Here is a 26,963-nt window from a genome sequence, read left to right on the forward strand (position 1 = left end):
CAACTGATGATATTCTCCAAGTCCTTAAGAACACAAGTACAGAGAAGAAAGCATATCGAGAAACAACCTTAGAAAAGAGCTAGAATTTTAGAACATCAGATTCCATCATCCTCAGGTCAGTGGGTTTTTGGTTAAATGCCTGAAATAAAAATCTAAGGATTTGACATGTCTTGAAATGGTGGTTATTAACAAGTGACTAAATGGGACAACAGAGGTTGTCAGTGACATAAAAAAACATCACACCAAACAGAAAAACTTATGTACTCACTAACTCAGACTTTCAGGGAAAATTTGTTTTTATAAAATAAAGACTGAAAGAGTGTTGAATGCTTAATGGTAGAGAAGGTGAAGTCATACAATTGCGGTGTAGTTCATTTATATCCTACGTTAAGCTTTTTACTTCTGCCAACCTTATTTATCCAGGCTTCAAAATTCATAGTGTTCCCATTATGAAGATTATCATGAGAAACAAAACGCAAGTCAAAAACTTGTTAGTCAAAGAGCTTATTGTCTGCAGTAATAATAAAGTAAATGGAAATAAATCCTATTTGTTTTTTGTCAAGGGAACCAGGGTGATGTGAACTTCCAGGGTGGCCTACAAAAATACATCATGATTTCAGTGCTCTGTTGAGCAACACCTTTTTATGTTTCAGGTGCCTTACAAGGAACAAAAAAATTATTTTGGCTAAGCCACATGTCTAACATCTGGATTAGGGCTGCAACTAACGATTATTTTGATAATCGATTAATCTGTCGATTATTTTTACGATTAATCGATTAATCGGTTTATGTACTTATATTTTAGTTTTGCCCATTTTTCCCCAAGTAAATTATAAATAAAGGGTATTTATCCTTCAGCATAGATTTTTAAGAGATTTTAACCATTTTGCACTGTCATATCCTCATCAAAAATATACCTGGAGTTGTTTTATTATGTGTTAGTAATCCTTTGTTGAACTCTTCTGCAATCAAAACACTGACCCATACTCTAGCAAATTTCACAAGGAGATTTCAAATAATGTTTTCACCATGGCAGTCCTTAGAGCTCCTAAAGTAGTTTAACATCCTGAACAAAGCTTAAGGAATCTTTAAGAACATATTTTCACGAAGAATAAGGATAAAACAGAATCAAATTGCAGTACATTGCATTTTATTATTTACTGGGAAACAGCTTTATAGCTTATGCTGTGAAACTGTAAACAATCCTTTCGAATAAAGTGCCAATGGCATGAAACCTGAATGGAACTCACAATTTAAAGTAAAATCCATCAGAAGGTTCTCCAGAAAAAAAAATTTGAACACACACAAAAAACCTGCTGTGTGAAAAAGAGCAGTGAATACTTAGAAAAAAAAAGTGCATTTCAAATACCTTTAAACATTTACCTCTCTCATTCAGTCATAATTAGGCTGCACGACTGAATTTTTGTATGTAACATGTTTGTAAAGCTTTAAATGTTAACTGTTAAAAAGCAATGTTATCAGCTTTTACGACTAAACATTTACAAACAACATTGTACTGGAGAATCTGAACATATAAAAGTCTTAGGGGCCGTTCACATATCGCGCCTAAAAACGCGTGGAAAACGCTAGGTGCACCGCTTTCTCCTTCTTTTCCAAAGCGCTCGTGCAGTTGCGCTCCAAGGCGTCTGCCTTTGCTAAGCAACCATGACGTGCTCTCTCCTTGATGACGCGGAAATTTCAGCAAAGGATAAATGGATTTGCAGCTCTAAAAATCGCTTGCAGTAGCTCTGCTACTAAATTTATTTCAAAATGTCAATCCATATACAACTATGATCAGCTGTTCCTTCATCTTAGCTGAGCTTTCAGCGTTGTTACGGGAGAGGATGAAGCTGATTGGTTAGTTCTTGTCACATGACCCGCGGTGCGCTTGCGGCTCTCTGAAAAGTTGAGATGTTTTTAACTCTATGCGGTGCGGACGCGCCTGGAAAAACGGGCGGCTCGCGTCCGCGTCGCTTCTATTATGAGCGCGCATACCGCGTGCCTACATTGGAAATAACGAACCTGAGCGCGCAAAAGTCGCGATATGTGAACGACCCCTTAAACAGTTCAGTAGTGCAGAGTTTACAGGTTACTCTTCTTTTTTGAAGGCTCAAAGTAAAGTACTCCCACATCACGCTGAATGCTGCAGAGACGCTGTTCGGGAAGCACGTGACATAAAACGAGGCCAGCTATTGGCTATTCGCTACTTCTCCTGTTGTACTGGCTGAGTAAAACCTCCGGTGGCTCATTACTGCCACACTTTGGTCATCGCAGATTTGAAATATGCACGAACTGAGCCGCTTACGGCAAATAAAAGTTATTTAGCAACTAATCGATGACTAAATTAGTTGACAACTATTTTAATAATTGATTTTAATCGATTAAATCGATTAGTTGTTTCAGCTCTAATCTGGATACAATTTCATAATCTATTCATCTGAGTGCATAAACCATGTACGTGATCTCAGCTCCTGTAGTCATGCCAGAGAAACTCCACTGCAGGAGGGAAATAAAGCAGATCGAACAAGTCCAACTGAGAATCATCCTCATGGGGACAGATATGAGCAGGCTTTAAAACACATCCAGGTGTGTTGGTAAGTTGCATCAGCAATATGCCAAATGTTTCTCATGGCACAGCTTGCACTGCTTTGGTAAACGAAGGGTTCACAGTGATAGGATGCCTCTTTTTGAGTCTGTGCACACTTGGATGGGTGAAATGCAGAACACAAATTCCAAGTATGGGTCAACATACTTGGCCACACGTCACTCCACTTTCACATTTTAAGAGATATAAAAAGTCTCTGAGACGTCAGGATGGAGTTCATAATTTATTTTTTGAATCTCACTCTTCTTGCCACTTATTTAATATATAATGATTGAGTGTAGGTTTAAGGTCTGATAGAGGAATCTGACACTCTTCAACTTCCAAATCTATAGCCTCCTAAGCGGCAAAGTTAAAATGCCTTGATGAAGGATATGTCGTTTTTTTTTTTTTAAATATGCCACTTTTTGCTTCACAAGACATTAAATGATGTACTTTTATACTGATGGGTTTTTATCAGCTGTTTGGACTCTCATTCTGACGGCATCCATTCACTGCAGAGGATACACTGGTGAGCAAGTGATGCCGGACTGAAAATTACTATGAAAAAATAAAATTAGGCATTCTGCTGCGACTGACTTAATTGAAGCTCATGAACCTTTATATAAAATACTATCGGATATTAAATGCATATCGGATTTGTCAAAGTACAACATAAAATGTTAAAAAGAGAACAGAATTTCAATAGAAAGTCCATTTTGTTTTTCAATAACACAACAGCCCAAGCACTAAAGTATGAAAAATACATATATTACAATGAGGAGATGATGTTGCACTAAAGCAGGGATGAGCAAACTTGATCCTGGAGAGCCAGTGTCCGGCAGAGTTAAGCTCCAACCCGAATCAAACACACCTGAACCACACTTGGGCTGTGCCAACAGACGATAGTTCCATGTACCGACAACCTGTGGCTGATGCCTTTGACGACAGCAAGACGACTATTATCATTATTATTATTGCTATTATTATTAGGCTAGTATTATCATCTAGGATATTTTAATGCTTTTTTGTTCCATCATATTTCTTTTTCCAGTGTTGTGTTATAACCAAAAATAAGCATTTTAATTAGTAACTTAGTGTTTCTATTCAATTATTAAGTTAAATGCAGTCATATTAAAATATTTTATGATAGGACATCCATATGATACTTAAGTAAAAATATATAGTTAATAGATTACAGTAACATTAGGCTGCTTTTCCTTTACCCTGGAGTTGGTTCACTCTCCGGCTATGAATCTAAGTAAATAATTAAATTAATTAGTATGATAATATCGTGTATCGGTGATCTCACTGGCTGATGATACGATAAGACCACTAAGAATATAACACTATTAAACACATTTTAATTAAATATGATTATTTAACTTTTTTTTTTAAGTACAAAGACTGAAGGTCCTTTATTGACTACAGTGCAATTAACTAATGTAAATGAGGTAAATCTCTCTTATCTTGCCATGAAGTCTGCACCTCAATTATCAGTCATTCCGTGAGTGTTGGACCTTTACAGTATCATACTCCAAGCACAAAAAAGATGGAAAGCCTAATGATACACTGAAAAATAAAAGCTATAAACACTGAAACAAATGGAAGAAATACAGTAATTACACTGCTGCACATGGTGCCTCATTGCTTTCATATATCATATAACTGCTATCTATAACTGGAAGCCATCAATGGGTAAAAAAAAATCATCACTTTGGCCCACTTGTTGGTGAACAGCCTCGCATCAGAGCATCTGGACTCAAGTCACTTATCTGATGGCTTCGCTGGTGCTATCTTGTTTCTCTTGCAGTATTTTGGGAAACTGGATTAAAAGCCCTTTTATGAAACACGTGCGCAGATGCCCACTGATCAGACCGCTTGCTTTGCTTCTATGGCAATACAGCATCATCCATTTAAACCTGATACGAGGACTGAAGCTGTATCTTTTATGGACACAGTTCAGGAAGAATCGAGATTGGTGTTCAACCACACATCAACATCGCACGGTCTCTGAAGAGACTGTTGTCCAAACGAGGCTGATCCTGGATCATGGAAGTTAAGCTCAGCTCTGCAGAGTGCTACAAAGCAGTCAACACGTTCAAACACAACTAAATACTAAACAAAAAGAGCGCTCAAAGCATAAACAACATGTTAGTTACCCGATTTAATCGAATAGTTTGATTTTCCAACCATTGCGTATGGACTGAATGTGACGGGACTAACGTTAGCTAGTGACGGTTATCAGTCTTCCACACATCCAGGCTTCAAACAGTTATGCGGAAAGAGACAATAATGATACCGTTACCTCCCCCCGTTTATATTCTCGACGAAACAGATGTTTTTAAATAACGGTAACGTTATTATGTCTCGTTCGTCGGTTATCTTGCGTTAGCCTGCTGTTAGCTCGCGCTAGAATTGATGGACTCTGCGACTTTATGAAACACATTCAAACACCAGGACTCAAAAATTAAAAGATATCGCCGCTCACCGTTCAAGAGGATCCAAATGTGCCGGATAAGAGCTGAGGGCAGCAGGAGAGACTTGTTGTCGCCGGAGAGTGTGCGCGAGCGTGTGCGGGGCTCTAGCAGCTTCCTCGCGCTGCCGGAGGAGGAGCTCACGAGAGCAGGTTGCCAGGTTTCACATTTTTTCCAATTGCTACTCAAAACTAGTCTAAATGTAGTACAATGGTGTTTGGGTAAATGTTTTTTGGCGGGGTTCCCCTGGTTAAATTCACATTCCAGGGACTAAATATCACGTTAATGTGTTCGCTTCAACCCACGGACATGAAAAACAACCCACAGAAACGGTGTTAAAGTAACCCAATTGCGCCAGAAAACCGCGAACCTGGCAACACTGGCTGACAGAAACTACGAGTGAAACACGCGCGGCCTTTGGACAAGTGACGCTACGACTCACCAGAAACAAAGTAGACCACACATAAAACATTTTTAGTGAAAGTTTTAGTATAATTTCTTAACCCAAAAATGCAAACTTTCTCCTATACACCAATGGTTCTCAAACGTGGGATAAAGGGCCTTAATATTAGATAAAAATAAATGTATATTATATATATAATTGAAAGGATTAAATGCAAATTCTGCAACATTTTCAATTTAATTAATATAAAAATATACAAGAAAATGAACATTGGCTAGATATAATTAAATGTAACCATGCAAAAAGCTAAAACATTTGATTTGCTACCATTATAATTGTAGATTTACAAGGTTTAAAATAACAATCACTTTAACATTAAGTTTTAATTCCAACTCCGTTAGTCCACTGCCTTGCAATAAAACAATATTTAAGAACCATTAAAATTTTAAAGGAATTTAAAGCAGAGTAAAAACAACTCGATTGAAATGTCTGCATTTATTTCCTTGCGTTTGGATTATGTGTATATTTTTTAAAACTCATTATAGAGTCCCACGGGATCCTAACATAAAAAGTACAATGTAACATACAATGAAGGAGAAAGAAAAAAAGCAGACTGCAGTACTTGTAAATCATAACTAGATTTTCAATGACTGGAAAGCAACAGGGCAGATGTAAAAAAAAATATTACAAACAATACTGAGAAACAATCAATGGACTGTCAAATACTTACTAGCTGTACAAAGAAAGCAAAGAAGAAAACACCAATCCTCCAAACACCTTTCAGCAGGATTCTAGAAATACACAGACCTATAACAAATGTAGTTTGTGTATTTGAGGGTGAACGACACTCAGATTAGCCTGAAATAATAGATCAGGCACAGATTATTTAACAGTTATAGTCTAGGGAAAACAAACAAACCAAAAACTAACACCATAGAGTGAGAACACTTAAAAAGATCCCAGCTTTTCCTCTCGTTCTCTTTCTGACCATACAATACTCAGACGCACACTGTATAAAAGAAAACCAACAGACAGACGTAAAAAGGTGGCAGAATCAATAACTTAAATTCACAATTACAATAATTTAAAGGCATCTACCATAATGTCTTAAACAAAAACAATCTTGTAGACTTGAAAGCAACAGATAAAATTTACAGAACACAGTATCAGAAATATGGGGTGGGGGAATATGCATACAAAAATTCAGTATGCAAGAGAACAAGATTCTGTGCTTGTTTAATGTTGTTTAATCAGTGGAAAAGTTCACTGATTTGAAACGCAAGCAACATCAATTGTCAAAAATGAGAGAGAGGTTACAGGCAGAAAGCCCACAACTACAGTATTCACAACAGATCAAAGTTTACAGAAAGTCTTTACTGTAAATGCAACAGTTTAGATCAGAAATAAAAAAAAGAACATGAATTTAAGCAATTGTTTGGGGTTATTTACAAGATTACATGTCTTTGTAGTACAAATATAGAATTAAAATGCACGTAGTTGCAGATTAAAATATATTTTCATATTGTTATAGTCATATTTAACATTTTTTTTCACATAAAATACCATTTGGGTCCTTAAGCTTTCCACCCAGAGCAAAGACGTGCCGAGAGAGTCCAAAATGATCACTTATGAATTAACAAAATTATTTTGAATACAGAGAAAATACATCATAAAACAATAACAAAATGCCTCCTAAGTCTATGATAGACATAGCTAAGTGCTACCATGAAGCATTATATTCCACAAAAAAAAAAAGAAAAGTTTGCATCAGGTATTGTTAGCCTCAGTCTATTTCTAACTTGTGACTACTGTTAAACTGCTGACTCCAACATGCATGTGCCACAAAAACAATCACATCAGTGTAAGCTTGAATCATTTAAGGGTCTCCTCTCACAAAACAGGCACATGTAAGTATTTCAGCAGTTTCTGATCAGACTTTAAGGGACTCTGTGTGCATCCAATTGAGTGTGAGCCATTTGTATGTTCTCTGGCACCCTCAAGAGGACGAGGAACAGAGTGCGATCTGCTGGACAGTTCCCAGGTCAGTCAGGAGCTGTCTGATGCGATGTTTGAGTTGAGGGAGGCGCCCCAGTGGATCTGGAGGCTCCAGCTCACCTGTGTAGTCTAGCCAACTCTCCAGCACTGCATTATGATATCGACATGTTAATACGAGCAAAGAGATAAAGTACATCCATCTGAAAGTGTTTACAGTTTGTAAAAGTCTCACCGTCTAGTTCTCGCTCGATAAGGTCCATCCTGTGCGTCACCTCGTCCTGCACTGCTTCAATGTGCTCCAGCAGGTTCAGCTGCCACTGCTGGTGCAGCACAAGGTCAGGGTCAGGCTTTGGGTCAGGGGTCACAGGGTCAGGCTCTTCTTCCTTGAATTCTAGCACACAACTCTTTTCCTGCTCCGCGGAAACCAGTTGCTTCATACGGCACTCCAGCTCCTGACAACAGAAACCAATGAGTCACATTTTTGGTGTGTAATGATTATTGATGATGCTGCGACTATTTGCCAGCACTGTGACAAATTTTTTTACAGACTTTGAGCTAATTTGACGAGATGCATCAAACTGATGTACAACCAGATCTCAATCTGGTATGAAAACAGATGTTTTGTAAACAAAACTGGTTTGACAAATACAGATTTCACAACAGTTCTTAAATGGTTTTCTAAAATGAACTGATTTAAAAAAAATAAAAATAAATCCAAGTCTGATTTGAAAATTCTTAAACTGGTTTGAAAATAGAGTATCAGTTGATCTGAAAACAGAGTTCGAACCATTTTAAAATCACATTGAACTGTTTTGACGACAAACAGTTGGTTTGAAACCATTAAATATTTAGAAAACAGACTTCAAACTGGTTTCAATCTGTATGAAAACAGTTTGAAAACAAAACTGGTTTGACAAATACAGATTTGACAAACAGTTCTCAAATGGTTTTCACTGATGAAAAAACAAAAATCTGTCTGATTTGAAAACCCTCAAACTGGTTTGAAAATAGAGTATCAGCTGTTCTGAAAACAGATTGTGAAAATGTGCCTCAGGATCAGTTGGGCAGGAGAATGATTTTGTAATTGACACACCTACTCTTGTGATTGATTGTGTGCACTAAAAAAAAAGTGCCAAGTGCACAGTAAAAGTTGCTTGTAACTTACCTTACTAAAGGAGCGGTCAGCCAGCTGAAGCTTGTGCTGGTCGTGGTCCAGCTGTGTGCCGTACCTCTGCTCGGCCATCTCTAGTAGGTCCTCTGTGCTCCTCAGACTGTCCTCCAGCTCAGAACCGCACCGTGTCTCTACCACAAGTCTTCTCTCCACCGCAGGGTAGTATGTACGGGGCTTCTGGTAGCAGTGCTCGCTGCTAATGTACGAGTCCTGGAAAGAGCAATGCGTCTCCACAGGTGATGGGACTTCGCTCTTCAATGTCTCAAACTCATTCGCTCCCATTCCAATGGGTGAGGAGGGGAAGGGAGTAGCTATGCCCGAGTCACCTGCCGTCTTCCTCCGCAGGCTGTCTGCAGGTGTCCAGGGCTGCCGCCAGAACTTCAGGTCTGGATGGGCTTGTGTCCTAAAAAGAGTGCAGCTTTGCTTCATACCTCAATCTTTCACAATTTACTTTATTAGTCAAATAGCTGGGTGCATCAAGAGCATTAAAGCAGAGGAATTACTTACTGTAGGATGCTCATTTTGAGCTGAAGGCCGTTCAGGACCTCAAACACACCGTGGACGTCCCCCAGGAGCTGATGGGCAGTTACCACTTTCTTACTGTTCTGGTGGGAGTAGTTCTCCTCCAGGAAAGACAAGCCATACATGTGACCGCTGCTCAGCCAGTCTTTATCATACCAGTACCTTTGACTCTGCCTCTGGGCTGCATACAGAAACACGCAAATTTAAAGATTAACAAAAAAGCCCAACAACAAAATGTAATGAAGTGGTTGTCATATTTTGATCCTTGTTCTGTTTTGCCAACACACAAAGTCCAGACAAACGAACATCAAATTAAAAGTTATTATATGCTAAGCGGAGATGGTTTGGGGAGGTTCTGGTGTCTCACCTGGTGGGTCTCTGCAGATGTAGCAGCTGTAGCTGTCTGGCACACTGTCCTCATACAGACCCATACACGTCCCATGCTGCCAGCACAAACACTCATCACACTGCAGAGAGCACAGGACACACCCTTCAATCTCCCAGACCATCACTCAACATGCATATTAACCTTTACAATCCAATCCTATAACCACATCAAATAATTCATTATTCACAAAATAATTCAAGTAATTGTTATCAGTCTAAATGTTCTGCAAAATCAGTCAACGGTGAAAATCAATATTAGATTTCATTTAAAGTCCAACAGTTTAACACTAATATTGGGCATAAACGAACAAGTTAAATATAAGGTATTTAAAACAGGTAAGTTCATATATTTGGAGTAAAGTTGAATTGAACTGATGCATCAGTCATACAGCACTCCGGACCGCGCGCCTCATGACGAGTCTGACGCACCGTCACAGAAACAAGAATGAGGTGCATTCTGACATAACTGTGGCATTAAACTCAGTGAGGGCTCGTTTAAAATAGTTCACATATATAGGCCGTTCAGATTACTTGTTAAAGTACAATGAAACACCTTATATCTGCAGACGATGTACGTCTGTTTGTGGATGGTGACTTAGTATCGGCCAAAACTCATGAAAATAATAACAAGGCTGCAGAGCAAACTTATCATCCATAGTGGTTCTCACGTAGTCCTTCTACGTCATCACCACATAGTGAGTGTTATAAGTGATAAGTCTAATAGAAGGTCTACGTGAGAACCACTATGGATAAATTCGCTCTGCTGCCTTGTTAATTATTTTGTCTTTACTTTATTTGTGACACCAAGAAAGAGTTAATCTGTCATGTATGAGAAGAGCGTGTTGTCGTGTAGCAGCCATTAAATGTGTGGGACACCAACTCCTCGTTTTCTATCTCTTTCATTTCATGGATTTATGAGTTATCAGAGTCAAGGTGGACAGTTTCAGTGACTACAGGCTCTAATCCTCCTGCGCTCGCACGCGCTGTGTGTGTGTGTGTGTGTGAAATGCGATGCTGAAATGAAATAGCTGGGCAGTTTTATTTTAATAAGCAGCCTAATAAAAATAATAGTTGTTATTATTATTATAATCTAATACATTAATAGGAAAATGAGCCTAATATCGTCTTGATTATCGACAGAGAAATCTGCTTATGTCGATATCTCTGACGATCGTTGATACACGATACTATCTTCTATCGGCACAACCCTAGTGTCTCTACTAACTTTGCAATATTTTCTCACTCCTCTTTGCAGAACCGCTCAAGTTCAGTTCAATTTGATGGTGAGTGTTTGTGGACTGCAAATTATGATTTCAAATTATGCTGCACTTTATGCATTTGCCCAATGTCATATTCAAGTCATATTCATTGTGTGCTGTATGTAAAATGAGTGTTACCCTGGCTTTATTTGAAAAATATGATTCCCAATGCACACAGACTTCCCAGAATACGGAGTGTCCTGTTGATTACAGTGTTTACTTTTCTTTTTATATATTATAATTGTATAAAATATTTATTTGTGAATAATACTGTCATCTAAAGTATGTTTCTTTTACACATTTATGTTTAATCCATTGTCAAATGATTTCAAATTTCTTAAATATTAATAATAATAATAAAAAAATATCGGCTATCGGCCCCCTGCTTTCCAAGATACCGGCATCGGCTGTCAAAAAAATTGGTCGACCACTATTATATATGCACACACACACACGCACACACACACATATATACAGTACAGACCAAAAGTTTGGACACACCTTCTCATTCAAAGAGTTTCTTTATTTTCATGACTATGAAAATTGTAGAGTCACACTGAAGTTTGATTAAGTTGAAGATTGACATATCATATAATGTAACTGTCATATGAGATATATTTATTAATCATATTCCTGATTAATTATTCAAATTCCCTATATATCATTTGAGTTAATTATTATGTACAACCCAGTGGGGCTACAATTACATGTTTATTATATTATACATAATTCAACACATAACTAAAATATTTATTAAATTACAGCGAAATACCTGTATATATAAAAAATACATATGTGAAATATCTTAAATTATTTTATAGGTAATTCAATCGTGTTTATGAAAGAGACTTATTCATGAAAAAAAAAAAAAACGGAACAAAAACATGAAATTCTACAATTACGGGAAATGTGGGAGAAATTCTTCAAAAACAAACAAAATAAATAAATCAAATCAGAGGGTTGAGGTTTGGTCTGATTTCAGAGGATGGTATCTCACCTGAATCATGAAGTCGTTCTCCTCCTGTGCTTCACAAACACAGCGTATGATCTCAGAGCCGTGAGTGAGTGTTTCCACACCCTGCTCTGAGAGGGGCACGTTCAGATCCAGCTCAGTGTCAGACTCGTCCTCACTCCACACAGGACTGTCCGAGGACAAATCACTGCTGCTGTCTTCACCTGGAGGAAACAAGACGACCACAATACACACTTAGGCAGCAGATTTGATCTGATTTTATAACACCGTCATCCATGCAAGACAATCAGCAACTCTAACATGTTAAAAACATACAGCACTAGAGAGAAAAATCTACAGAGCGGTTGACATCTGACAGTGGACAACTAGTCAAGACACTGAGAGACAAGAAGGCAGGAGAAACACACAAGGCAGGCAGCTGTGAGTTCGGAGGACCTGCGCTCTGTGGTACCCACCCTGGCTGAGCGTCTTTTCAGGGAAGTGTCCCGTGTAGGATCGGTGTGTGAGGGAGAGGGGGAATTTGTGGGCCGAATTCAGATTGCAGGGGAGAGGCTTTAGGCCAATGCTCTCCTCAGTGCTGTAACAGTCTGTCACAGGAGGAAGAGCAGACGCCACACAGGGTTAAACACAGACGAGTGCTCCTCACCCACGAGGTGGCTTGTAGATCCGATTCAGTTCTTGATGTTGTCAAGGGGGATTGGCAACCAAAACGCTCATTTTGTGGGTGGCTGCGCACTTTCAGGGTCTATTAATAACTCAAGATGAATGACACACAGATTTGGTGTCCCAGCGCTGACACATTGTGCGCAGTGATTTAAATGTGTTGAGCTCTGCTTCTAAAATGATTGATCTTCAGTAATAAGTGAATCGAATAAAACAAGTCCATTTTCAAAAGACAATTTGTATTTATCTTGCATTTACTGAGTGGCATGTGGGAGAAGCTCTTATTAAGGAGTCAAAAAGTGATTGGTTGCCCACGAGTGAAATTAAATTGCAAATGTTCCATAAAATGCCATTTAAAATGTGCTTTTAAAAATGATTTATTATAGACGTATTTGTATTGTTTTATTTAATTACATTTTAAAACATTAAATCATTTTAAATATCAATATTTTTATTTTACTTTAAATGATTTGATCATTCTAACTACATTTTAAATCAAGAAATAAATAAGCAGTCTTAAATAGGTCCATTAATTGAATTAACTGTTTTCATTTTGTTTATTTATTTTATTATTAAACGTCTTAATTTTTTTATAAAAAAGGTAGTCTTTTAAAGACAAGTTTACAAGTTTAGTCATTTATGAACAGGCATTATTAATGTAAAGTAGAAGGCAGTAATTATAAGGTAGTAATTTTTTATTTATTGACATCATATCCCGTTGCTCGAATATATTGCCAGGTCTGAAGTAATTTTATATAATTGAGGAATACAGAGAAAGTTTCCAGCTCGAGCACACAAACAGAGGGGATAGCAGAGAGCCGAAGACACACAGAGACATCACTGCACTATAACAGCAGTCTCACCTGACTTCGACTTCCTTTTCTTCTTCTTCTTTTTCTTTAGTTTGATGCGGAAGAAATCCCTCTGCCGCTTCTCCCTCAGCCTCTCCCGTTCTTTCGCTCCTTCAGATGAAAAGAATCAATCTCTGTTACTGTCATGGCCCGACTGTGGTAGTATGCAGAGGAATCAGCGAGAGCATGTGTTCAGAAATAAGTGAAATGATCACGATGTTCTCCAATACCTGTTTCCTTGGTAACCCAGTCTGTGTCGTCATGCAGCGAGTGGTTGAAGTGCTGGTTCTCTTTGCTCCTCTCTGCACCCAGCGTGGCCGAGCGCTGCCGGTGGGTGGGGACAGCAGGGGGCGACAGAGTGCGACCTGACTTACTGTCACTCAGAGGAGAGGGAGTATCTGTGGGAGGAAGTGCACACATTATGCTTTTTTTAAATTTTACCCTTCTTGTAAAATGTAATATAGCTGTTTAACGTGAATGTAAAGCCTTTTATCCACACAGTTGCAGGTCTATTAGGGATGCATGGATCCGATACTCTGGATCCGTATCGTCTACGAAAGTGGCATTTTCTGCGGATCTGCCGATCCAAATCCGATATTGTGTGTATACAGTCGTGGCCAAATGTTTTGAGAATTACATAAATATTGAAAATTGGATAAGTTGCTGCTTAAGTTTTTATAAAAGCAATTTGCATATACTCCAGAATGTTATGAAGAGTGATCAGATGAATTGCATAGTCCTTCTTTGCCATGAATATTAACTTAATCCCCAAAAAACTTTCCACTGCATTTCATTGCTGTCATTAAAGGACCTGCTGAGATCATTTCAGTAATCGTCTTGTTAACTCAGGTGAGAATGTTGACGAGCACAAGGCTGGAGATCATTATGTCAAGCTGATTGGGTTAGAATGGCAGACTTGACATGTTAAAAGTAGGGTGATGCTTGAAATCATTGTTCTTCCATTGTTAACCATGGTGACCTGCAAAGAAACGCGTGCAGCCATCATTGCGTTGCATAAAAATGGCTTCACAGGCAAGGATATTGTGGCTACTAAGATTGCACCTAAATCAACAATTTATAGGATCATCAAGAACTTCAAGGAAAGAGGTTCAATTCTTGTAAAGAAGGCTTCAGGGCGTCAAGAAAGTCCAGCAAGCGCCAGGATCGTTTCCTAAAGAGGATTCAGCTGCGGGATCAGAGTGCCACCAGTGCAGAGCTTGCTCAGGAATGGCAGCAGGCAGGTGTGAGCGCATCTGCACACACAGTGAGGCCAAGACTTCTGGAAGATGGCCTGGTGTCAAGAAGGGCAGCAAAGAAGCCACTTCTTCTCAAAAAAAACATCAGGGACAGATTGATCTTCTGCAGAAAGTATAGTGAATGGACTGCTGAGGACTGGGGCACAGTCATATTCTCCGATGAAGCCCCTTTCCGATTGTTTGGGGCATCTGGAAAAAGGCTTGTCCGGAGAAGAAAAGGTGAGCGCTACCATCAGTCCTGTGTCATGCCAACAGTAAAGCATCCTGACACCATTCATGTGTGGGGTTGCTTCTCATCCAAGGGAGTGGGCTCACTCACAATTCTGCCCAAAAACACAGCCATGAACAAAGAATGGCACCAAAACACCCTCCAACAGTAACTTCTTCCAACAATCCAACAACAGTTTGGTGAAGAACAATGCATTTTCCAGCACGATGGAGCACCGTGCCATAAGGCAAAAGTGATAACTAAGTGGCTCGGGGACCAGAATGTTGAAATTTTGGGTCCATGGCCTTGAAACTCCCCAGATCTTAATCCCATTGAGAACTTGTGGTCAATCCTCAGGAGGCGGGTGGACAAACAAAAACCCACTAATTCTGACAAACTCCAAGAAGTGATTATGAAAGAATGGGTTGCTATCAGTCAGGATTTGGCCCAGAAGTTGATTGAGAGCATGCCCAGTCGAATTGCAGAGGTCCTGAAAAAGAAGGGCCAACACTGCAAATACTGACTCTTTGCATAAATGTCATGTAATTGTCGATAAAAGCCTTTGAAACGTATGAAGTGCTTGTAATTATATTTCAGTACATCACAGAAACAACTGAAACAAAGATCTAAAAGCAGTTTAGCAGCAAACTTTTTGAAAACTAATATTCATGTAATTCTCAAAACTTTTGGCCACGACTGTAGTAGATTGTGTTTAACACACAAAAGAGTGATGATCAGGTCAACACAGAGAAGTATTGAAATTCTACATTGTTATAAAACAACTGTGCAGGTATCAGATTTGATCGGTATTGGTTCTGAAAAATGGTAGCGTTGCATCCCTAAGGTTGATGCATCTCACAGAATTGAGTTAACATGTTTTAATTCTGACTATTTTACCCAGAATTATGACTTAATTTAATTTTCTCACTAAGGAATAAAAAAAACTAATAACTATAAACTATTAAACTACTAAAACTTTCTTACAATTCTGACTTTTTCTTTTAACTTTTTAACTAGTCTTTATTTTCTCTCAAGTCTGAGTTTACGAGTAAACACATAAATCAGGACAATGTCAGCAGACTTGATCGACAACCCAAACAAAAATAAACCCCCACACAAACGGCAAAAGTGAATACTGATAGACAAAGTGCACTAACTGTGGGAAGCCGAGACGGTCCGGCGCCTGCGAGGGGTCTCCTTGCTGTGGATCGGTTTTTCTGAGGAGCGCGTCTGGACACTGCGAGGGGGGCTCGGGTCGTTCTGTGCGTGATAGTACTTCATGTGGTAGTGCAGCAGGGATGCCTTGCGGAAAGACTTGAGGCAGCCCGCGATCTTGCATTTGAACAGGTTGTGGTCCAGCTCGATGGACAGGATAGGGGGCGGCTGGTTTTTGATGACCCTGTACACTGAGAGAGGAATAAGGTCACATACCGGCAGGCTTTTATACTGTATTGGTGAGAGAGAGAGTGAAAGCGAGGGTGGTGTACTCACAAGGTTCTCTGCTATACTTGTTTGTGGTTGGGAGGTGGATTGTTTGCGGCTGTTTGACTGCTGCAGCTGAGAAAGCAGGGCGCTAGTTAGCACATCATATATCTGCATAAATGCCGAATTAACCAGATCTGTACATATTCTGAAGAAAATGCAAGTGGTGCCTTGTGCAAAATTAACTGCTACAATAGCAGGGTGCTATTATCATTTGCATAAACATCTGATTTATTAGGAACTAGATTGGATTTAATATTTGGCTACTTCATCCCCTTTTTAATGATACAACGCTACAGTGACTAATTTCAAACATGTGGATGCAGGGGTTTTGAAACCACAATAAAGAACAATTCTTATAGTTAGAAACTGTTGTATTCACACATTGTAATTAAAGTCTACTTTACTTAACCCATGTACTCCACTAATTTCTTCATCTTCAAATGTTAAACCATAAAGCTTTTATTTTAATGATGAAAAAAATAAAAATAAAATAAATAAATTGCGGAGAGCCCTTAAAGCTGCTTGTTTGTTGGCAACAGGTTTCCAAAAGCTTTTACAAATTTGGAGGAATGAGTTGCATAGGTTGCATTATTAAATTATATGATAGCCCTAACAAATTACATTTCAAAATCTATTAAAATAGTTTCACAATAGTACTTTTTTTTTCTTTGGTCAGCATAAGAGACTTCTTTAAAATAAATAAACAAACACTCACCCTTAGTATGAAAAATAGCAATAATGATTCAGTCTTAATCACATCTGATTATCAAACCGAAACACAGGAGGATGTTTACCAAGATCAGGTGTGGATCCTGCCTCCTCTTTGGGTGCTGTATTTTCTGCATGACTGGTTGGGCCATCCTTACTTTCTAAAGTCTCTGGGACAGAGTCTGATTTAACCGGTTTGATCTGGGATTGACTGTTTCGGTCTATGAGGGGATCAGAGACATAATGTCCTGTCAGACGGTTTAATCTCCAACAAGTATAAAGAATAACAAGTGGAACAACAAGAATGAAGTATGATGAAGTGACAGAGAGAGTGAACCTGTGCTTGAATTGGCTCTGCTCCTTTTAGACGGTGGTGTCTGTCCTGTTGATGCACGTCTCTTCCTCAGTTCTGGACCATTGGACTTTTCCACATCTATTCCTGTGAGAGACACAAACCATAAACTTGAATCATTAAGCCTGAGAATAACACACGAGTAAATCACCTATTTTGTAACATTATTAAGTAACGGTAAAGCAATCTCCTTCAATGAGGAAAGACCAAAATCTCCATATGTGAAATTAGCAATCAACTTGATGACAACATTCTTGCAAAATAGCTTTTATAGCTCAAATCAAGGGTCCAGCTAACAGACACACATGTTCTGGTGCAAACAAACCCACACTGTCTATTAAAAAAGCAATTTGCTCTTTTAACTGAAAGGCGGGACTCTCTGTCCTACAGATATCAAATTGAGCATTATGATTTCTCCTAATCATTTTTATTCAAGTGCTCCATTTCCTCTCTTCACACTACTCAGCAAATGTTGTCCGTTGGTGTGTGTGTGAGGTTGAATCTGGCTCTTGGAACTGAATCACAACCAAATGAAATATTCAGATGTAACACCACCATGTTCCTCCAAACCAGACTCACCATCTGCCATCCTACTCCGTGTCCTTCTGGGCAGGCTGGGGCTTTCATCTGTTGCTTCTTCCTTCTCTTTCTTGTCTCCTTCGTTCTTGTCCACGCCATTTTGAAGTGCTTTGGACTCCTCCTGTCCACCATTCATCTCTTTCTCCTCTGGTTTGTCCGATTCTCCATTCTCAAGCAGTTCGGTCTTGTTTTCTTCACTGCACTGTTTTTGGTCGTGCTCGTGCTCAGCAGAATTTGGCTCGGATTCGTTTAATATCTTCGTTTCAGTGCTTTCACTCTCTCCCCCATTCTGGAGATTTCTGGACTCATCCATCACTGTGGCATCTTCTTCATCCTCCTCCGATTCGCTCTCTCCATCCTGGTCAGACGTGCTGTGTCTCGAGCCGTTACTCCTGCTGTTGCCGTTCTCCTTGGCCTTCCATTGTTTCCCGTTCTGATCACCCCGCTTTCGAGTACGCTGATTAGTCTTGCCTTCAGAGCTCTGTAGATAGAGACAAACTCATTAAACCAGTCTTTAATGGCCTGGTTTAGTCATTATTAGAGCTGAGGCAATCGCTTCTCACCTCCTTGTGGAACGGCTTCACCTTAATCCCCTTCACTGTCTTTATGACTCCATCAAAAAACTTCACTGTGTAGAAACCTGAGACATCACACAAGCACAGCCATTAGTAATGCTCAACACTTTCATAATATAATGGGTGTAAAATACATATCTATGAAAGATGCACTGATAATAAAATTCTTGCTGATACTGATTAACTGATTTTTTGCCACATTGAGGCTATTCTATTGTATAAACACATATTTAAAAACTTGAATCAATTATTTTATTTGCAACAAGTGAATTTAGGCATTACAACATTATAAGTTAACAGTATGAAATATAAATATTTAGAGACTGCCTATATTTTATTTTCAGAAAATTGTATATTTTACATGTACTTTTCACAATATGAGTTTTTAAATATTAATATGACAGCAAAGTTAATGTAAAAATACAGGAAATGAGCAGCACTAATAAATATGCAATACTAAATATAGATATGTATATACTACTTAGGAGTGTGTGATATTTATTGTTTACGATAATCATAAATGTTGTTTAAATGATTTGCAACTTGACTTGAAAGTATATTGTAAAAGCCAAACAAAAACGCACCCAGAGAGTGCACACCTACACTATGAGTGTTTCAACTTCGCATGCGAATTCGTTTAGCCTAGTTCGGACTACAAGACTTTAAATGTCGGCAGATCGCTGTGCTGTTCAGACTACAAGACTTGCTGTCTGTCTTGAGTCTTTGTGGTGTTCACACTGTGACACTACATAAATGATCAATAAAAGGGCATCTCACACTACACGAGCTGATAACAACTCTTTCAGCCAACTCTACACGGTCCCCAAACCACGCTTTCTCATGAAAACACATGAGAGAAGCTGTTGTTTTTTAAATTGTTTATTTAAAAATGGATGTTGGGAAGAAATTTGTGCTGTAAGCTGTTTGTGTGTTGATCTGTTCTGTAAAAAAACTGATGCATTTCTTGTCTCCAAACTTTTCTCAAAGCTATGCTATTGCTGCTGTTTTTCTTCCGCTGTTCTCAGCCCATGCCTTGCTCATTGGGTGTAGCACGTTTTTAAAACATCAAAACATTAACTATGCATTTGTAACTGCAGTTTAAATGCATTCATGTCCTTCATTAAAATGTCTTTGTGAATGCATCTAAACGCCACTTCAGATGTAGATGTAGGCCCTGTAGCTAATTTTACATATTAAAAAAATGTCAAGTAAATAAAAATAAAAATACATATTTTTTTTGTAATGAGCCTTATTAAATGAACTTTTATTTTATCCAATGATTCATTCAAAACGGCTGATTAAATTCTTAAACTAAACCATCCATCTGTATGGGCTGTGAATGACACGCCGCCAGTTGGTGGTGATTTAAATGACTCCTAATGGTCACATCTATGTGATCGACATCATACAACGAACAAAATGCAAAAGGTATTAAACACTTCTTGTTTCTAATTTCTTGCCATAATTTTGCCTTGCCATTGCCAAATGTTCGAGATATCAAAAATCCCTTGGCAATTTTTCATCCCTGTTGTCTTGAGACCATGTGGACCTATTTTGGTGGCAATTGGATGAAATTCCTAGGAGGAGTATCGCAAAATCCACAGCTTGTGCTTTTCACAAAACCCTGAGTGCTGACTGTCAGAAAGAAAGTTGTTCTTATACTGCTTAGTATTTTTGTGGAAATTTTAATATTTTGTAGATTTTTTTTATTCAGCATTCTTTGATGAATAGAAAGTTGAAAAGACCATTTATTTGAAATCTTTTGTGACATTATAAATGTCTTTACTGTCACTTCTGATCAGTGTAATGCAAACTTGCTCAAAAATATTCATTTCTAAATTAAAAAAGGAATGGAAATATAGATTTGACTGTTTAATAAATAAATGTGTAATTTATGATCATTATGATGAATTTTAAATAATTTTATATATTTTTTTAATTAAACTTTGAATTTGAAGCTGGACCATTCAGAAGATAAACTGAGGATTAACGTTGTGGGTACACACCATCTTTGTCCCGGGACAGGATCTTAGCAGGGTAGTACCGACAGTCTGACCAGCTGGCAAGAACTTTCTGGTTGACATGAAAGCCCTAAGAAGAAAAACATCTATATATAATCTAGAAACATAATGAGTCAGAGAACAACTTTACCCATGCAGCCTGTGAGTGACTCAGCACAGTTAAACAGGAAGTGCTTACTGGAGCGCTCTGCCGTTCAGGGAGACCTTGTTTTCGAAGCTGGATTCGTTGCACGGGTCTGAGGTAGGGACTGCTCCAGTCAAACCACTCATCATAACGGTGACTCCACTGCCTGTAGTGGATTAAAACCTTCTCGTCTTCATAGTCAATCCTCTCAATGCTAGCTGCATACCTGTGAACACAAAACAAACAGTTTGAAATGACCTACTTCAGATTATTTACAGGTCACATCTGGGTCTCTTTTGAAAAAAGATCTTTGAAGGGAGTATTATGAAACATAAAATGAACTTCGATTTAGATGGCTGAATTTTAGATTTGTCCTGTGGGCAAATTTAGAACTTTTTCAAAAATCCTGGAATGCAACAGAACTAGTGGCATCAGCACCAGCGAAGTGTCTGAATTTCAACCAGGCCGAGTGAATGAACGGATGTCAGAACAGAAGCAGAGGAAAGACACTGACCAGTTCTTCAGACTGTCCCTCGCCTCCAGCTGTGCTCCCACCTCGAACGTGATCCCACGCCTGTGAGGAGTGCTCTTTGACATGCTGGTCACACACTCACACACCAACCTATGAAACCAGACACATCATGGGGTCAGACAGAGGTAAAGGATGTAACCATCATGGACCAGGGCGCTCATAAACAAATAACAGCCTACATCCTAAGGTACATAATAGAGCCCTTTCAACCACTTTTTTTGCACAACAATTTGATTAGAATTTTATTTGAAGCTGATGATTTCAAAGATATTTTTCCCCAATACAAATTTTAGTTAGAGCAAGGTTACAGCCGTCCATCGGTTATCTACTTTTTCTAAATGTGTTTCAAATATAATTTCAATGTGGGGTAACTGGAAGAACAATTTTTCACTTTCAAAAAGCTGGCATGAAAGTACAGACATTACAGTTTAGATAATATTGCTCATAAAATAAAAATAAATATTGATTATTGATTTTGGATATCTATTATGTAGACTGTAATATATTCTCTAATTAATGAGTTGTTATTTATGCTTCAATTTGATTTTGGCAGCCGATACAGAATTCTTGTCATCTGAAGCAGCTATCGACTGATGACTATATGCCACACACGTCAAAAATATGGGTTACATGAGCTCTTTATATTCACCACATCTCTCATGCTAGTTTGTTTACAGTATACACAAATATTTTGCTTCAGTGCAATTTATGTTATGATTATGATATGATTTTTAAAGTTGATCAAAACTACACAATGCAAAGCATGACTTTAAAACAAATATTCATTATCATACAACCACTGTACAGCAGACATGATTATAAACAGTCATTACAGATGTCCTAATGATGGGTCTAAATGATTACTGACTGTCTATGGAGCTCACTCAGGCCTAAAAAAAAAAAAAAGTTTGGTTCCGGTTGGTTGTCAGTTGAGGTCATTGGTCGGTAGGGATTTATTTATTTTTTTATTTTATTTTTTTTTTCTCCAGTGGCAGTTTTACACACACACGCGCTGATTTTAAATGTGTGTACCGGTACTTTTACGACAGTGATTCTGTATTCCCGTTTAAAGTCTGTTGTTGCCATAGAAACGCAAAACGCACACACACACACACAAAAAGCCTTCGCGGGAGTTTGACAGGCGATCTCATAGTAGATTAACATGGAGGATTTGAACTTGAAAAACGGAGTGTACAGACATCTTTTTGTAGTCAAACAACATTCTTTGTTATGTTCATTTATGTGGTTTATTTGATTTTGATGCTATAAATTAACTAGAAGCAAGAGACGATCAGTTAGTTTTAACTGATGATCTAACTTACAGCGATCTGTTCGACACATTCAAGAGCCACAAAACGGTATTTATGGTTTACATTTCTTTAAAAAATGACCACATTTGAAAGGTGAAATAACCAAATGAGACTTTGTTTCATATTAAAAGTAAGCTGGTAATGTTAATGTCCTGTCTGTCAGCATGTTGTCAGTGCCCTCTCTGTTCCGCGATATATTGTTTACTCCCCCCTCCCCCCGTGTTTCTCTTAATGTTACGATTTCCAAACCTTAAGTTATAGCTCACTTTAGGAATTGACAGTTAAAGGGTTTTGATGCAATACTTAATGGTTTTTAACGGATTACTTAAGTGTAAAACATCATTTAAAGGAAACTGTAATTTAATTAACGATGTGTGAAAGACCGTTCTTCCCCAGTCTCATAAAATAAATTTGGGTCGCACATAAATTGACAGGGTCGGTCGGAAACCGGAACCAAACAAATTTTTTTTATAGGCCTCATGAAGAGTTGATCATTAAATCTACAAAAAACTACACATTACAAGTCATAAACAAACCTGTCATGCACATAATAACCACAGACAACAGACCACAGAAGAGGAAAACAGGTCATGTATAAAAAAAAAAAGAGGACTGAAAAGGAGATATTTAGGTACACAGACTAATTGCACTCATTAACCTCCTCATTCAAACCAACAGCATACTGGACACATTTGTTTATTTTCTTGGTTTATGGCAACATTTATATGGAACAGATTATCTTTTTTTCATACACTGTATGAACAATATCAAACTCACTGGTGATTATGTCTATGACCTTGTTCCGATATACAGCCATATCTCACGTCTATCAATTGTCAGTTGATTATATAGGTCTACAAAAGTATATATGATTAGGTGACTTTGTTTCTTCAGTAGAACACAAACCAAGACTTTTTATGCCTTACCGTAGCAGTCTATCACTCTTATAATGTAAGTGGATGGGAATCACGGCTAAAGCATACAATAAAACGAAGCACTGCAGAATTATAAGTGCATTACCGCCACCTATCTCTCAAATTGACCATTGACACTATCTACAATGGTCCACTGGTAATGCACTTATAAGTCTGCGATCCGCTATAAAGCAAGACGCCTCACGCGCCTGCTGCTGAGAACGCGCTCAGGAGAGTTCTAACAGTTCGGACATTGTGTGAATCAGAGGTAAAAAAAACTATATAAATACTGTTCAGCACAGACTGATCGTTTTGTATCTTTACACATCAGTGTCTCATCACGAGCCACTGGGTTTAATTTGGTTTTGTGTATTTTTTTTCTATGCTATAGCTTATAAAATCTCTACATCAACCCTTTGCAAGCATCTATAGGTAAGATAAATACTTGAATCATTGCTTGCTTTTTGGTGGTTAAAATGAAGCTTTGACAGTTTCGCAAAAGGTTTTCCACAAATTAACCAAAAAGACAGAGGTGCAGGGTGTGCAATATATATATCATCTGCAATAATATGATGATGTTTTTTTCATGTGCGGCAACTATCTGGTGGCAGAAAATGGCAGTTTTATAGCAGTCTACGGAAACCATGGAATAAAATAAAAACAGTTATGTTAAAGTTCTGACTCTTTTCTTGCAATTGCGAGATTATACCTCACAATTCTGGTAAGAAATATCAACTGGTCATTCTCTCTTTTCCCCTCGGCTCAGAGTCATGAGTTTATATCCCAAACTTCTGGTTTTTTTCTTCAGAATGGACAAACTCGCAACTGTTGCGTTGTTATTACGTCTGAACTAGGAGATATAAACTTTCATTTGCAAGAAAAAAAAAAGTCAAAATTGTGAGATAAAATAAGTAAATGTTATGTAAAATATTATAGGTTTAAATAGTATTCCATGCTTTAACTATAGTGCTAATATAAAATTCATCCTAAGTGAATATGTAGACCTATTGTTTCAATCAAATGTATGCTTTAAAATAGGGTAACCATAGCAGGTTTCACTTGTTACCAGTGTTTTTCTGCCACCACAATGAGCGCGCAGCTGCAAGTGACATAACTGTGTTACAAAATAACTTTGATATTACTAGATATATTTTAACAGTAAGTTGCCACCATTACTCATATTGCATGATGATAAATAAATTTATAAAAACAATAATGTATTAGCATTCAAGAAGTAATTACAAATGACATAATTGTTGTTCAACAGCATCATTACTTACTACTCATTGAAGACACTATGAATTAAATAATAATAATAAAATATAGTTTTATTAATATTTTGTCGGATAAACCACATGTTGAGGCTGTGCTTGCTTTGGTTTTAAAAAATAAACATTGTCATCCATAAGAATATTCTCATTTTTGTGGGTCCCTGGAAGCACTTTTTTCCCAGGCTGGTAGAGTGAGGAAAAACATTACAATGTAAATAAGTTTGCCAGTCTGAAGGGTGGAAAAAGCTAATGAAACTTGAAGAATCCCATTTTCCTTCTTAAATCAAATAGAAAAGACTGACATCATTTACACGAAAATCCTGTCTTTATCATCAACAAGCTTCATCACGATCACATCACGATCGCGTCATCACATGCGTCGCTGAAGTTTCATAACGGACTCTGGCGCGTATCCAGGCGTCCTCGCGGACAGACACGCTCCTACCGGGCGCATACACCTTCAGTACGTCATAATCGCGGAAAACCGGCACCTTTGGTCAAATCAATGCATTCACAAACTCCACGTCTCTCCCGCTTAACGGTCACGCATTTCTAAAGGCGCTCGAGCGCGGCGTGACGCAAATGGCGCGCAATCCGTTTCCTCGTCGTTGTTTACATTGTCAGGCCAGCGGCTCATTTCTACACGCCTGTCATAACAAGCCGCAATCAGCACAGCAGACGACAGCGACTGAAGATAAAGGTGTTTTTTGTAGGAGGAAAATATCAACGCAAATATCAAAGAAAGCAGGCATTTGACATTTCCTCCACTTCGCATGCAAAGAAAACGTGGGTGCAACGTTGTCGCTCACTGCTGTACAGGCGAACAAAAACGCTATGCGATACGACCTGCACTGCACAACGACGAGCCAGGCCCTCAGAATAAAAAAGTAATTTGCTTTGCATTTTAAATTACTATTTTGACATTGCATTATTCAGATGCCGACAACGACGCGCAACAACAGCAAACCATTTGATTGGGTGAGCGCCCTGACTGACGCGAGCTCCGGCGTTCTGATTGGACCGCACATCTGTCACTCAAACTCTGACGCTCAGCGGCCTCCGCTAGGCCTACTCCTTGCTGCATGGGTCTAACGTAATAATGAGTCGAACAAAAGTCTCCCAGATATTTAAGAAGCCTAAACGCCCATTCATCGCGATCTACTTAAAGAGCATGAACGCAGCCGCTGACACTTTCCACGAACGCACTATTTGATAAAATCATTTCCATGCGACCCATTAGCATCAAACACGGGGAACACATGCATGGAGGCAAGTTTCGTTTTAACAGCAACATCATCAATTTAAAAAATATATACATTTCACAATTACAACAAATAAAACGTCCAAGACAGCTCCTTATTATTTTGCAGTATATAATCAAAGCGCCGTTTACCTTTATTGTTGATAAATGTACTCCGGCAGCGAAGAAAGCAAGTCCACACGCGTGAATACTGTTTTAAGTCGCATGCTTTGAGAGCGCAGCGCGTCCACGCAGCTTGTTTTCTCCGGCGCGAGCAGCAAGGCCGGTGTCCGCGAGGTGGAGTCTGTCTGCGCATGCGCGCTCGGAAGCTCGCTCTTCATTTGATGGAGATTGTTTTGCTTTTCACGGTTCCCATCAAAAGTCGACGGGATAGTTTAGGCCTGCAGTACAGAAGCTGTATTATTGTAAGTTATGTGAAGTTTAGAGCAGTTTTGTCTTTGTTGTCTGAAAATGACAAGACAGATGCAGGTGTCTTTCATTACTTTTAATAATGTCATTCATTTGTACTAATCATGAGACAACATTAATTATTAATTGTAGTGTAAGAAATACAAGAGACTATCGTATTTATCCCTTATTTTATTCACACCCCAAATGATATCGGTCACAGTGTATAGATCAATAGCAATGAACACAAATCTAGTTTAAAACGCATATCCTCTTGAGAATCGTAATTTTTTATTTATTTATTTTTTTGCTGTTTATTATGTTATTACACTGGTTGGAGCATAATAAGCAAATGTAGAGAAAAAAAACATTAATATATATATTATTCTAAATCCTTTGTAGCGGATGCCAGGACTGAGTCATTAACAATAATAATAATAATAATAATAATAATAATAATTAGGCATGAAACAACATGTGTAGGCAAAAACAATGGTTTCTTTTTTTTCATTCACCAACAGGTTTTTAGGTTTCATGCTATCTTTAACCAAACTTCATACAAAGATTATACTTAACTATGTAATGAAAGATATATCGGAATGATTTAATGTAGGCCTACTAACTTTGTTTAACTTTATGTAAAATGTATGGGAATTCTCCATATATTGCTATTTTCTTTCTATACAATGTGTCTATAG

The 26,963-nt window shown here is 38.2% G+C and overlaps 2 protein-coding genes across 4 annotated transcripts in view; both read right to left on the reverse strand.

Annotated features, from left to right (window-relative positions):
• LOC132129295 (protein NDRG3-like) overlaps window positions 1-5,222 on the reverse strand; it is an 84,746-nt gene extending 79,524 nt beyond the window's left edge. The window contains exon 1 of one of the 2 annotated variants that reach the window (XM_059540833.1): window positions 5,073-5,222. The gene's annotated coding sequence lies outside the window, so the exon portion shown is untranslated. The remainder of the gene's footprint in view (window positions 1-5,072) is intronic. The other variant, XM_059540834.1, reaches the window with a different exon arrangement.
• Window positions 5,223-5,941: 719 nt separating this feature from the next.
• Window positions 5,942-26,165, reverse strand: phf20b (PHD finger protein 20, b). Of its 2 annotated transcripts, XM_059540830.1 has the most exons (19): window positions 26,011-26,165; window positions 21,105-21,212; window positions 20,645-20,816; window positions 20,452-20,536; window positions 18,434-18,510; window positions 17,871-18,351; window positions 17,277-17,378; window positions 17,026-17,160; window positions 16,238-16,303; window positions 15,904-16,152; window positions 13,513-13,680; window positions 13,295-13,393; window positions 12,224-12,355; window positions 11,793-11,971; window positions 9,517-9,616; window positions 9,135-9,330; window positions 8,622-9,030; window positions 7,689-7,908; window positions 5,942-7,603 (listed from the first exon to the last, which is right to left on the reverse strand). In XM_059540830.1, exons 2-19 carry the CDS (start codon window positions 21,185-21,187, stop codon window positions 7,458-7,460), a joined length of 3,099 nt encoding a protein of 1,032 aa, XP_059396813.1. In that variant the 5' UTR covers window positions 21,188-21,212; window positions 26,011-26,165; the 3' UTR covers window positions 5,942-7,457. The 2 variants fall into 2 exon arrangements, with proteins under 2 accessions (XP_059396813.1, XP_059396814.1); XM_059540831.1 differs by lacking the exon at window positions 12,224-12,355.
• Between the last annotated feature and the right edge of the window lie 798 nt (window positions 26,166-26,963).

The sequence above is a fragment of the Carassius carassius genome, chromosome 46, assembly GCF_963082965.1.
Source record: "Carassius carassius chromosome 46, fCarCar2.1, whole genome shotgun sequence".
Lineage (NCBI taxonomy): Eukaryota > Metazoa > Chordata > Actinopteri > Cypriniformes > Cyprinidae > Carassius > Carassius carassius.

What these genes read in the sequence shown, in the direction of transcription:
- phf20b (XM_059540830.1), bottom strand. Translation starts at nt 21,187, where the DNA reads ATGTCAAAGAGCACTCCTCACAGGCGTGGGATCACGTTCGAGGTGGGA. An exon ending in CAAGTATAGCAGAGAACCTT is followed by an intron (nt 16,153 to 16,237) that starts GTGAGTACACCA and finishes TTCCTCTCTCAG; the next exon opens with TGTACAGGGTCATCAAAAAC. An exon ending in AGAACGACTTCATGATTCAG is followed by an intron (nt 9,617 to 11,792) that starts GTGAGATACCAT and finishes TGCTCTCTGCAG; the next exon opens with TGTGATGAGTGTTTGTGCTG.